The sequence below is a fragment of the Salvelinus namaycush genome, chromosome 39 (genome assembly GCF_016432855.1).
Source record: "Salvelinus namaycush isolate Seneca chromosome 39, SaNama_1.0, whole genome shotgun sequence".
Classification (NCBI taxonomy): domain Eukaryota; kingdom Metazoa; phylum Chordata; class Actinopteri; order Salmoniformes; family Salmonidae; genus Salvelinus; species Salvelinus namaycush.
The window spans coordinates 20171045-20185275 of NC_052345.1; the positions used below are offsets into that span (position 1 = coordinate 20171045).

The 14231-nt window shown below is 42.2% G+C and overlaps 1 protein-coding gene across 1 annotated transcript; it reads right to left on the minus strand.

Moving 5' to 3' along the window:
• Window positions 1–314: 314 nt before the first annotated feature.
• On the minus strand, window positions 315–11043 carry LOC120032749 (zinc finger protein 239-like). Its single transcript, XM_038978934.1, has 3 exons — window positions 10745–11043; window positions 516–1174; window positions 315–325 (listed from the first exon to the last, which is right to left on the minus strand). The coding sequence occupies exons 1-3, from the start codon at window positions 11041–11043 to the stop codon at window positions 315–317; spliced, it is 969 nt and encodes a 322-aa protein (XP_038834862.1).
• Between the last annotated feature and the right edge of the window lie 3188 nt (window positions 11044–14231).

The following is a 14231-nucleotide window of genomic DNA, read 5'->3' on the forward strand; positions in this document are numbered from 1 at the left end:
ATTGAAAAAAGACCTGAAAATATATATTTTATAAACAATACAAAACATACACACGACAAACATCATACAAACATTAACATCACACCTGCTAATTTTTTGTTAGTCACTTTTTGTTAAATCACATAAATAGTAATTGTTCCAATTCAGAGCCTGGATTTCCCCCCTGAGGCTAATATCCATATCATGCTGAAATCAATAGAACAGGGGGCAAACGATTAGGGTTCTACATTATGACATCATTAAAATACTCCTACTACAATGTTAAAACATTCTACATTGTGACATTAATTCATTGATATCACGAAACAACTCCTTCATGTTATTTCTGATATTTGATTAGATATATTTTATCAGAGTATCTCATCACAGCCATAAGGTTTCTCTCATGCGTGTGTCCACTGGTGTGATATTAGGCTGTTTGACTGAGTAAAACTCTTCCCACATTGATTACAGCTATGGGATTTCTCTCCTGTGTGTTCTTTGGTGTGATTTCAGGCTGCTTGACTGAGTAAAACTCTTCCCACATTGATTACAGCTAAAAGGTTTCTCTCCTGTGTGTATTCTCTGGTGTATCTTCAGATAGACAGATGTAGCAAAACTCTTCCCACATTGATCACATCTATAAGGTTTCTCACCTGTGTGTATTCTCTGGTGTATCTTCAGATAGCCAGATGTAGCAAAACTCTTCCCACATTGAGTACAGCTATAAGATTTCTCTCCTGTGTGTGTTATCTGGTGTGATATCAGGCCGCTTGACTGAGTAAAACTCTTCCCACATTGATCACAGCCATAAGGTTTCTCTCCAGTGTGTATTCGCTGATGTGATTTCAAGTTGCTTGGCTTAGTAAAACTCTTCCCACATTGATCACAGCCAAAAGGTTTCTCTCCAGTGTGAATTCTCTGATGTATTTTAAGGTCTACTGAAGAGGTGAATCTCTTCCCACAGTCAGAGCAGCAGTGAAGATTCTCTCCAGTGTGCATTCTCATGTGTAGTTTAAGTGAATCTGATCTTAAGTAACTCTTCCCACAGTCAGAGCAGTGGTGAGATTTCTCTCCTGTGTGTACTCGCTGGTGTATTCTCTTATGTACCTTAAGTGAATCTGATCTTGAATAACTCTTCCCACAGTCAGAGCAGTGGTGAGATTTCTTCCCTGTGGGTCTCTGCAGGTGTTTCTTGAGGTGTTCTGATCTGGAGAGACTCTTCTCTGCCTCTTCAGCATCATGATGTTGTTGAGGCTCCCCAGAGGATCCATATCTCTCTCCTGTGTTAACAACAAAGTCAGACAGATGGTTAAAGGCCCAAAACATCAGAAATCCACTGTTTATTTGAGGTAAAAGTTGATGCCCAGAGTGTACCCATGAAGTTGTACAACTATGGAGAAATACAATCATTCCCCAACAGACCCAAACGGATACTAAACGAAACGGCCCCTGGCAGACCACCCAGACCTGACCCCGCAAGATGCGTCAGTTTTGTCAATTTATTCATTGTCTTTTGTTTGAAACACTCCTGTCAATGTTGAGTAAGGATGCACACCTGATTACTCATATAGAAGTAGGATTAGTCTACCTGACCTGCGTGCAAATGTAGGACTATAAATGTGCCCATTTGGGGATGTCTGATAGTATTTCTCATTGTCTTAACGTTGCACCACTAATGAGTTGTGGAGCTTCTCAAATAAACATTTTATTCACCTCGAACAGCAAGCAAAACAAAGACTAATCATAATCATTTGCATATGACAATAGTTCCTCAAAGTATTTTCGTAAAATATTTCCAGCTCTCGCTCTTTTGATAACCACTCAGCATAAAAGGGAAAAATGTAACGCTCTGATCCAGTGGAAATGTCATAAAATACCTGATTACTTCTTATTCTTTGCACAAATAGCCAACAGCTGTGTCTGTCCCAAACTCACTGGCAAGGGAAACTGAGGGCCCAGAATATTTTATACAATGTTGCAAGCTTGCTATCTTGAGTTTTGGGCCGACCCAGTTGATAGCTGATACAATGTTTCAAGTTCATTGTAGACAGGCCATGTGCAGCAAATGTGATATATAGGATATTTTCTACCTGCAGGCTGCATTGTTTTATTTGTTGGCTTTATGTAGGCTATCTTTACATAGTTGGCAATGGCAATAAAAATTACTTTTAGATTTGTATAATTTTCATTTAGATAGAATGTAGATTAATCACAGACAATGATTTTGAGATACTATTATAAATTAAATGAAACTATTCCACAAAAATGTGCATATGAAAATCCTAACTGGCACACAAATTGGTAGAAATGGTAAGATAACTTGGCACTCCAAATGGAAAATGTTGCCGACCGCTGGTGTAGCCCACTACAGGAAACTTCAGAAGCATAACGGCAGAATTTCTTTCTGTTCTGGTTATCTTGATCTCTGGCTCCCTCAAGTCATTTGTGTGTGTTAATAATTTGATCAAACAGTGTGCTTAAAGCATCAGACCAATTCAGTACATATAGTTGATTTTATTAAAACACATAAAGGTGTGTCTATATATGGAAAAATACACATAACATTTCAAACAATCGATTGGTAAAAAGAACAGACGACTCTTGGTTGACCAAGATTTATTTTAGGTGGGGACAGCACTAGAACACGATTTTGGGGCTCCTAAGTGGCGCAGCGGTCTGAGACACTGCATCTCAATGCTTGAGGCGTCACTACAGACACCCCGGTTCGAGTCCAGGCTGTGTTACAACCGGCCGTGATCGGGAGTTAAATAAAGGTTACATTTTAAATTAAATAAAACATAGTTCATTCAGAAAGTTCAGACCCCTCCCCTTTTTCCACATTTTGATACGTTACAGCTTTATCTTAAAATGGATTAAAAAAAATTGAATCCTCATTAATCTACACACAATAAAGAAAAAGTGAAAACAGGTAAAAAACAGAAAAACCTTATTTACATAAGATTTCAGGCCCTTTGCTATGAGACTCAAAATTGCTTTCAGTTGCACCCTGTTTCCATGAATCATCCTTGAGATGTATCTACAACTTGTTCGGAGTCCACCTGTGGTAAATTAAATTGATTGGATATGATTTGGAAGGCACAAACCTGTCTATATAAGGTCCCCCAGTTGACAGTGCATGTCAGAGCAAAAACCAAGCAATGAGGTCGAAGGAATTGTCCGTAGAGCTCCGAGACACGATTGTGTCGAGGCACAGATCTGGGGTAGGGAACCAAAAACAATTCTGCAGCATTGAAGGTCCCTAAGAACACAGTGGCCTCCATCATTCTTAAATGGAATACTCTTCCTAGAGCTGGTCACCCGGCCAAACTGAGAACTTGGGGGAGAAGGGCCTTGGTCAGGGAGGTGACCAAAAACCTGATGGTCACTCTGACAGAGCTCCAGAGTTCCTCTGTGGAGATGGGAGAACCTTCCAGAAGGACAATCATATCTGCAGCACTCCACCAATCAGACCTTTATGGTAGAGTGGCCAGACGGAAACCACTCCCCTATCAACCAGTCATAGGTACTGGCGACAAAGCGCCTCGTAACCTAGCTGGGAATGGGACAGACGGAACCCTTCTGTGGTAACAGACAGGGGCGATTTGTAATCAAACCTAATTCCCAGGAATGGGGTTCATATGAACCACAGAGACTGTGTGTGGGATAATAACATGGCCCTGTCCAACCCTGCTTGTTCCCTTGACTCCGCTAGTGTAACAGGTTAAAGGAAATACTCATAGCCTGTTATACATTAAAGTATTACTAAGTTCATAGTATGTGAGGATCTTAAAACATCTAAGGTTAAAAAGATCATGCATTCAGTATTAGTTGATAAAGATTGATAACATTCATATAATTGTGTTAAAATCCGTCAAGTGTACAAAGGGTACGAATTGTGAGAGGAATGTGTAAATGTTATGTTGATTACTTTATTTTGTCTTGGGTAAAAGTGTTAATCTGTGATCTACTAAATGCTCTTAATCTATAAGCCTGAGATCGATTGCTCTGGTCTCCACTCAAGTTCCCGGAGAAACCGCGGTCTTTTCTCATTGCACTAAAAGTTCTCAATGAGTAAACATTACCGTATCACTCTCGTGATTATTTCTCCCCTTTTTCAGGTACGTTATTGATGATTAAAAAGAGTAATTTAAATGTAATAACTCGCTAACATGTCAAGAGTGTTTAAGGTGTGTCTTAGTAACATATTGAGGAAGTTAGTTAAGTTTGCAGAGAGAAATATGAGCCCTGCTCGGTTGCAACGAAGAATAGCTTCGTACTGAGAATAGCTGCCATTTTATGTCGATTGTGAATGAACATGTGCGTTGTTAATAAGAGAGTTTGCGGTATTATTTGTATAATGGTTTTTCAAACACTTTATTGCCTGTTGATAAATTGAGTTATGGTTTACTGAGTTAAAGCTTTGTGCTTGACAGTTATATTGAAAATAGTATTTGTTTCAGTGGTGTACAGTGTATACTGTTGTGACTTGATTAAGCCTTGTACCCTACAAAACTCTATTTCCTGTAGATCTGTTATTCTGTAAAATGTGTTACTTTTGTAAAACGATTGCACTAAAAGTTCTCAATGAGTAAACATTACCATATCACTCTCGTGATTATTTCTCCCCTTTTTCAGGGGCGTAACACTACCAACCACCAATCTCCAACAGGGCCCTTAACCTGTATCACTAGACACCTCATAGTGAGCTACAAGTAAGAATCAGCAATGAATCCCAATAATGAGACACCTCTGGGGAGGGGTGTCAGCAACATTTAAAAAAAAATATATATAGTGTTTTATGACAAACCGTTTTTTACAAATCCGTCAAGACACCAACTTAGACTTTACCGTGAAATGCTTTACTTACAAGCCCTTAACCAACAGTGCAGTTCAAGAAGAAGAAAATATTTACCAAGTAGACTAAAATAAAAAGTAATAATAAAAAGTAACACAATGAGAAAAACAATAACGAGGCTATATACAGGGGGCACCGGTACCGAGTCAGTGTGGAGGCGATATACAGGGGGCACCGGTACCGAGTCAGTGTAGAGGCTATATACAGGGGGCACTGGTACTGAGTCAGTGTGCGGGGGTACATGCTAGTTGAGGTAATATATACATGAAGGTGGGGGCGTAGTGGCTATGCATAGGTAACAAACAACCAGCGAGTAGCAGCAGTGCACAAAAGGGAGAGTGGTGGGGGGGGGGGGTAAATGTAAATTGTCCGGTGGCAATTTTATGAATTGTTCGGCAGACTTATGGCTTTGGGGTAGAAGCTGTTGAGGAGGCTTTTGGTTCTAGACTTGGCGCTCCGGTGCCGCTTGCCGTGCGGTAGCAGAGAAAACAGTCTAAACTTAGGTGACTGGAGTCTAACGATTTTATGGGCTTTCTTCTGACACCGCCTATTATATAGGTCCTGGATGGCAGGAAGCTTGGCCACAATGATGTACTGGGCGGTACGCACTACCCTCTGTAGTGCCTTACGGTCAGATGCCGAGCAGTTGCCATACCAGGGGCTGATGCAACCGGTCAGGATGCTCTCGTGGTGCAGCTGTATTACCTTTTGAGGATCTGGGGACTAATGCCAAATCTTTTCAGTCTCCTGAGGGGGAAAAGGTTTTGTTGTGCCCTCTTCATGACTGTCTTGGTATATACCCACGTGGGTGATTGAAAGATGAACTGAGGTCCACACTCCAGTCAAGTTGATGGTGGTAATGCACCTTAATGTTGGTTGCCAACCACCATATAAAGTCCAAAGAAGAAAAAGAAGCCTGTAGGAAGGAGAGATGACGAGAAACTAATTTGGTTTACCGTTTGGGGCGTCATGACTGCTTACCTATTTTGATGTGATATGAAAGTATTATGTGAAATAATTTTGATGTGATATGAAAGTATTATGTGAAATAATTTTGATGTGATATGAAAGTACAGCGATTTATGTTTCTAGAAACGTATCGCAATTGAGAATCGATTCACATTTAGATGGAATATTTGACTATTTTAGCTGCCAGAGCCAGTCTACCTCTGAAAATAACATACAGTCCTTGAACATTGAGAAGTAACGGGGGCAGCAATCAGCAGTAGAAACAATAACAAAGCGTACTCCCTGCCCGTTTCGGTAAAAAGCTGAGGGATGGTGCTGGAGAAAAGCAACCATCCATGATATCAACATTATAGTTTTAACCATGTTTTGAGGATATACAGTGTTTGTTTATTTACTGACAAACATTGGAATAAAAAAAGTGTATATTTTGGGTTCTGATGGGATACGACAGTTGAACTAAGCTCATGAGGCATTTATATGTGATTTCTTCAGGAAACAGATGGGTATATGTCATTAATGTATAAGTCCCAAAATGGATGTAACAACTGCTGATTGCCCCTTTAAGACTACATATTGGGCTAATCTAATAGGAGATATTGAGGACTACAGTATTTCAGGCATTGTCATTGGATGCATTTGATAAATTGTTAACGTTTTGTTGATGGTCCACTCTTGATGTTCTACATGTTACAGTGTAGCTTCAGCCATTCCTACAGAACAACATTAAAGTGTAGAACCCCTTTACTGCATATTGGTTCAACGACTGCAGAGAAGGTACTTACTGGTGTTAAACAGATCTCCAACCTCCTCTTCTTCTTCCAATGTGACAGTAATCTCCCCCTCCTCCTCTTTCACTCCAAAAACTGCATCCTCCTCTTTCTCTTCCTCCTCGTCTTTTACTGTAACATCCTCCTCTTCTTTCACTGTAACGTCTTTCTCTTCTTCTTTTACAGTAACAGCCTCACCCTCTACTTGTTTTTGTATTGTAACATCCATCTCTTCCTCCTCCTCTTTGACGAGAGCTTCTTTCTCCGTCCAGTAGACCGCCTCTTCTTGAGCAGGAGAGTAGCTTAGTGAACTCATGGTCGGGGATGTTCGCTAGCTAGCATTAGCGACTAGCCTAGTTCTAAGCTAACTTAGCAAACCAGCTAGCTGACAAACAACGTAAATATATAATTAAAAGGGCCAACGAGTACTTACGACAGGAGTGTGTTTAATACACAGCGACTAATATACACCAAAAAAGGGTAAAGAGCGTGAATGTTGTAGCTATGTTTGCTAGAAAGCTACCGATGGGTCTGACTAGCTGTTGTTGTTGAAGGAGCGCCCCGTCCACTAGATTATACGTCACACAGGCAGCATCGCCTGAATCTAAAATGCACATCGCCATCTGCTGACTGGAGTGGGCAACGCAGTTGAGGAACCAAACGTTTATTTTTCATTTATTTCATAAAAGTTTAATATTATATTAAGTCGTTCAAAGAGAAGCATGTGTTGATTGATTCGTGTTTAATGAGTGACACATTAAAACAAACTTTACACCTATTACATATTTGCAATGAACCATACTTCTGACATGGATCATTTTGACCCCAGAGGCATATCTATTTAATCTATTTAATCTACCTAGCCTAAATGTGGTTTATTCAATTTTTCATGACTTTGTCAATCAACTTGTTCTTAATAAATCTAAATCATGGTTTAGTGTCTCTGTATCAAAATGAACTTTTAACAAATTCAAATCCTTTGGAGTAATTTTGACCCCAGCCAAAAGCACCTTTGATAAATAGGACATTTATTTCAAATCAAAATCAAATCACATTTTATTGGTCACATACACGTGTTTAGCAGATGTTATTGCGGGTGTAGTGAAATGCTTGTGTTTCTAGCTCCGACGGTGCAGTAATGTCTAACAAGTAATATCTAACAATTTCACAACATATACCCAATACACACAAAACTAAGTATTTGAATCAAGGTTTCTCTGGAGACATGATCCATCCCACCAGAGGGTGGAGGGGCACCTGTATCAGTGGCTTTTACCAGATAGACACCTGCAGACACACAGTATAGTGCCTCCTATGTACTCTCCTAAGATTGGACTTTTCTATACCACATATCACATGACTGTGTTCCTGCCAAAGCAGCAGCTACTCTTCCTCGGGTTTATTATGGATCCCCATTAGTTCCTGCCAAGGCAGCAGCTACTCTTCCTGGGGTTTATTATGGATCCCCATTAGTTCCTGCCAAGGCAGCAGCTTCTCTTCCTGGGGTTTATTAAGGATCCCCATTAGATCCTGCCAAGGAGCAGCTACTCTTCCTGGTGTTTATTATGGATCCCCATTAGTTCCTGCCAAGGCAGCAGCTACTCTTCCTTGGGTTTATTATGGATCCCCATTAGTTCCTGCCAAGGCAGCAGCTACTCTTCCTGGGGTTTATTATGGATCCCCATTAGTTCCTGCCAAGTATGAAGTAAGGTCAGGGACCGTGCCAGCCTGCCTGAACCACCCCTTTCAAGCAAAAGGTATAAATGATGGGTTATGAATTAACACATTCCCTGCGAGCCCAGGCATTTCAATACATTCAGGATTTCTTACGGTCCATGTGCAATATGCAAATATGATCCTTGCAATTATTCAAATATTTTGTTCATTTCATGAGAGCAACATGATAATTAATGATTTCTGAGCAACCATTTTTTATTTAATGTCTATTAAGAGTATCTTATCAACTTTATTTCACTTGGAGATGTTTCATTATAGAGAACATAACAATACATCTAAGAAGAAGAATATGATTTTGGACTAACAGTCTAACAGTTTGAAGGACACAACTCATGTTATTCTGGTTAAATAGTGGGAGACTAGTTGATTAAGGAGTGGGGATTTTTTCACAATTAGGAAATAATATGTCATGATTTACTCGTACCTCAGCCAGCATTGTGAATGGTTAGGAAATAATATGTCATGTTTTACTCAGTACACTCAGCATTGTGAATGGTGTCTGAGGCGGTGACATACTAGACCAGGGCAGTAAATTTAATACTTACGTGTTTTTAGTCATGCATGAAAGGTCTGTGGTGGTTCAGTGGTTATAAGTTACATCTCTGGCCATGCTGGCAGGGTCTGAATCAAACCCAATGTCCACCTGGCACACTGGCAGGGTCTGAATCAAACCCAATGCCCACCTGGCACACTGACAGGGTCTGAATCAAACCCAATGCCCACCTGGCACACTGACAGGGTCTGAATCAAACCCAATGCCCACCTGGCACACCGGCAGGGTCTGAATCAAATCCAATGTCTAGTGGGATTGATCTGTTTGATCCAATTGTTTGTTTCAGTTTTCAGTAATTGAATCCTTTGACGTATTGTTGATTTCAACATTTGTCAACAAATAAACTGGGTTGGGTGAAAAATGATACTAAACGTACATACCATGCACTATATTGACAGTGGAAGAATTTTTATTTATTTATATATATAAAAGTTTTTATTATGTACAATACAAAACCATCAATATTCCAAACAAAATGTATGCATTTTTAAATTCAAAACGAAACAAAAACCCAATAACAAAAACTCAGGGGAGCATCTTCCCTCCCCTTCATGCCTACAAACTACATCTCTAAAGCCCTACCTTCCCCAATCTCCCATCCCTAATCTATCCCCTTAAAACATCTAAATTAACCCCAGCCCTAAACCTCCCTTCCACCTCTCCCGGGCAGCATGCTGCCCCCAATTCCTCTCCTCCCTCTTCATCCTCCCCCTCAAAGTTCCTTCCACCCTCCTCACTATCCCCTCCACCCCCCAATCTCTCCCTGTCTTTACCATGTCCTACCTGGCTTCCCACAGCCCCCGTTTAAAGAGGCTTATGAGAAGTCAGAGCAGAAACCTGTCCCTGACCGTCCCACTCGCTCTCCCTACACCTCTCTCTACCCTAGCCCAAGTTAAAACAAAATTCCCTTTCACCCACCTAACAACAGCCGTGCCCATACTACTCCGGCAAAGACACAGTCCCAAAAGGTGTCTCCTCCCCGCCACAAGATTATCTTGGACAGGTGGGGGATCACGCCAAGCTATGCCTGTACATGATGAAACGTACCGGCAAGCACTTTGGAGGCTCAACCAATTCAGGTCCTTGAGCTTGTTGTCCATACCTTAACTTAACTAAATCCCACCACTCTAACACCCTCTCACACATGGACCGGAGGCCTTCAATCCCACGGAAAAAACCCGTAAAGGCTTCAACTGACCCAAGGACCTAGACAGAAAAATATAGTCAAGCCTCCGCGCAACCCCCCGGGAGTTGCACCAAGTGGAACCAGTCATTGTCGGAGTAGTGTGCAGGCCTCCATCAACCAGACCATGGCAAGCCATTAGACCGGTGATGGCGCCTGCACTGCTATCCCCCCTACCCCTAAATCTATATTAAAATCCCCCCCTATCACCACTTGCCTATTTGTGGCGCCAGACAGTCCACCATCTCCTTCCTGTCTGCCGCCACCTGTGGCCCGTACACCCCCACTAATCTATATCTGCAATCCCTTAAGGTGACATCCACCCCCAAAACCCTCCCCTGCATAACCCCAAATGAACCCTCAACCTTTACCCACACAAAATCCCTACACCCGATGAGTGCAACACACCTATACCCCAAACCGACTCCCCTTTCCCACTCCCTCCTAAATCTGTTAACATCCCCTCCATCCCTCAGGTGAACCTCCTTTAAAAAACAAAAGTCAAAACCTACACCTTCTAAATAACTAAAAACTGCCCTCTTAACAAAATCCCTTAAACGCTTACATTTAAACTAACAAAAGTTATAGTAGGCTCCATGAAGAAAATCTATTAAAATCAAAAACAACCATCACCCAACTACTAACCCCCCCCCCCCCCCCCCCCAAAAAACAGGAGTCTCACTCGATGCTCCATCTACACCGGCAGGGACACCGTCTCTCCTCCCGACGTCCCCCCGTCTTCCTCCATCTCACCAACCCAGGATGCAGGAAGGGTGTTTGGCTCCCGAGTGCCCTGCATTCTGGGTTGACCACCAAACTCCTTCACTTCCCCAGCCCCGTATCTGGTTGGGTAGAGAGTAGGGAAGCCCATGTCCCCAAACAGGAACTGCGACCCCCCCTCAGTTGACCAGCCCTGAGCCGTGCTTGGTGTATCAAGCTCAACCAGGAGTTGAGGGGCTGGGGAAGCCAGCGAGGACACAGTTTCTCCCGCCCCCATCACTCGCTCGGTTCTTGGTCTGGGCCTCCCCTTCTTCCCCCATCCCCCGCTCCTGCTCCCCCCCCACCCGCAGACATGTGTGACCTCTGACGAGCCGGGCATTCCTGCCACTGGTGTGCTGACGAGCCACACCCGTGGCACGCCTTTAACTCGTCACAGTCCTTCGCCTTGTGAAGTCCTTCGCCTCCCCAGACCCACAAAATCTGCACTTTCTTGTGCTGCACGAGGCTAGGATGTGGCCGTAGGCCATACAACACCTGCAAAACGGGGGCTGACGTGCATAAAACAATGTCCCCCTGTCAGCCCCCAGGGAGAACATAGCTGGAGGATGAAGGTAGCCGCCCAGTCCCTTTGGGTCCTCCCTGAGGAGGGCCTGGAAGTCTCTCCTCCCGTTCCAAAAACCCAGGGAGTCCTTGAGGTGCCTTGCTGAGGAGATGTCATCCATGTATCTCCCCAGAAAGGCCCTCACCTCCTCGTCCTTGACATACGGGTTATAAATGTTCACAGTTACAATCCGGAAATTGTTTTTTGCCAAGCTGGTTACCTCGTAGTGGCACATCGGCCTCGCACCTCCCACTTCTCTCACCTTTTTCAGGATCTCGTCGTGTTTTTCTTCTGTGTGTAAAGCCACATCATAAGTTCCCTCCAACGGGTAACCTAGGAGGCAAAACACATCCTTCCCTGTCAGTTTAAGGATCCACATTAAGATAGTCCTTCCAAAAGTTTCACGTCCGAATGGCTCCATCTCCTTGTCCTTCCACGCAAAGCGAACCGTATTCGCCAGCCCGATCCCAGGGACCGACCTATTTGAAGAATTTTGCGAAATCTCCACTCCCGCTCTCTTCCAAAAAAGGAAAAACTGAAAAGAAAAGCAAAAACGGCTGAGAATCCTTACCCCCCCAAAAACTTTACTACCCTTCGGCCTTCGACTTTCAGCTAAGAGGTTACGGTACCTCAGTACCCAACTTGAACTTAGCCACACAGGAGAGAAGCCTAACCAGTGTGACAAGAGATACTCTCATTCAAGTGGTCTGATTAAACATCAGAAAATACATGCAGGAGATCCACGAAGTGTAGAATGACCTCCAACAGCAGACCTCTATACATCAAATCACATTTTATTTGTCACATACACTTGTTTAGCAGATGTTATTGCAGGTGTAGCGAAATGCTTGTGTTTCTAGCTCCAACAGTCCAGTAATATCTAACACGTAATATACACAATCTAAAGGAATGGATTTAAGAATATATAAATATTTGGACGAGTGATGTCAGAGCGGCATAGACTGATACAGTAGAATAGAATACAGTATATACATATGAGATGAGTAATACATAGACTAAGATACAGTAGAATAGGATAGAATACAGTATATGCCAGAGGTGGGACCAAGTCATTGTTTTACAAGTCACAAGTAAGTCTCAAGTCTTAGCACCCAAGTCAAGACAAGCTATGGGGCGCAATCGTTTGTGTACAAGCCTACATCGCCTACAAGCCTACATCGCCCAACCTTAACACACAAACACACCCTCTCTGTGTGTGGTTACAGTAGGCTAACGTATGTCAATGGTTTAAGGAACAGCAGTAACATCAGGCAGGATTTAGGCTACCAACTGACTAGCCAGTTGTAGCTCAATCTTGGGTGCAATGTTCACGTTCCCGCACTGACTGACTGTGTGGAGGCTCATTGATTTAATGTTACGTTAGCCTACATGCTATACTAGCAAAAATTATATAGCTGTCGACTATATTAGCCACGACTTACCGTTCTTTGTGCAGCTTCAAATGTCGAACAAAGTTGGAAGTTGTTGCGCCTCCGTTTGTAATTTTCTTCCCAGATGTTTTGCAAGTTGCAATCCGTTTTTTGTTGATACAGCGTAGTCTTCATATCCGAAAATAACAATTACTTAATTACATCAAGTGTTCCAATGGTAAAACGTTTGAGTTAATTACATCAAGCGTTCCAATGGTAAAACGTTTGAGTTAATTACATCAAGTGTTCCAATGGTAAAACGTTTGATTTAATTACATCAAGTGTTCCAATGGTAAAACGTTTGATTTAATTACATCAAGCGTTCCAATGGTAAAACGTTTGATTTAATTACATCAAGTGTTCCAATGGTAAAACGTTTGATTTAATTACATCAAGTGTTCCAATGGTAAAACGTTTGATTTAATTACATCAAGTGTTCCAATGGTAAAACGTTTGATTTAATTATATTGTAGCGACCCGCACAGACAGCTGTGTGTTATGTGTTAGGCAAGTAGGTGGTTGTGTTGTACTTACCAGTACCCAGTGTTCGCGGGGTCCGACATGTCAATCAACCTGCTATCTGCCAATCACGGGAATGCCTGGAATGTTCTGATGCCGGGCATCCTGGCGGTTGGCGGAATGGCGTGGAGGGGGGTTGGGCAGGGGGATGGAGCATTGGAAGTTAAGACCAGGTTCAGCCTTTGTTCTCTCTCTTACGTCTGGGCTTCACAAGAGAAGGTCACGATTGGCTTGTGGGTTATCTTCCATTTATTTGGCGTGGGCTACGGCCAAACAGCAGCCTGTGTAAAGTTGGTTTAATAAACCGTCAATTCGCAAACTCAACCCTCTGTCTGGACAATTGTTCCTTTATGATCTAGTCAGGTCATTACAATACTATCCCATTTTGGAAACGTTACATGGACAATACTATCCCATTTTGGAAACGTTACAGGTACAATACTATCCCATTTTGGAAACGTTACATGGACAATACTATCCCATTTTGGAAACGTTACATGGACAATACTATCCCATTTTGAAAACGTTACATGCACAATACTATCCCATTTTGGAAACGTTACATGGACAATACTATCCCATTTTGGAAACGTTACATGGACAATACTATCCCATTTTGGAAACGTTACATGGACAATAGTATCCCATTTTGGAAACGTTACATGGACAATAGTATCCCATTTTGGAAATGTGATTTTCTGGATTTTTGTTTTAGATTCCGTTCTCTCACAGTTGAAGTGTACCTATGATAAAAATGACAGACCTCTACATGCTTTGTAAGTATGAAAACCTGCAAAATCGGCAGTTTATCAAATACTTGTTCTCCCAACTATATATATGTTTTAATGCTGGTAAGACTATTCTTTGACACATTTTCTCTTCCTTTGAAATTGTTGTAGGACAGAACATGGACAC

Excerpts from the sequence above, each read along its gene's own strand:
- LOC120032749 (XM_038978934.1), bottom strand. The coding sequence starts at position 11,043 with ATGGGGGCGGGAGAAACTGTGTCCTCGCTGGCTTCCCCAGCCCCTCAA. Across the intron at positions 1,175-10,744 it reads GAGACGGTGTCCCTGCCGGT|GAAACACCTGCAGAGACCCA; the intron begins GTAGATGGAGCA and ends AGAACACCTCAA.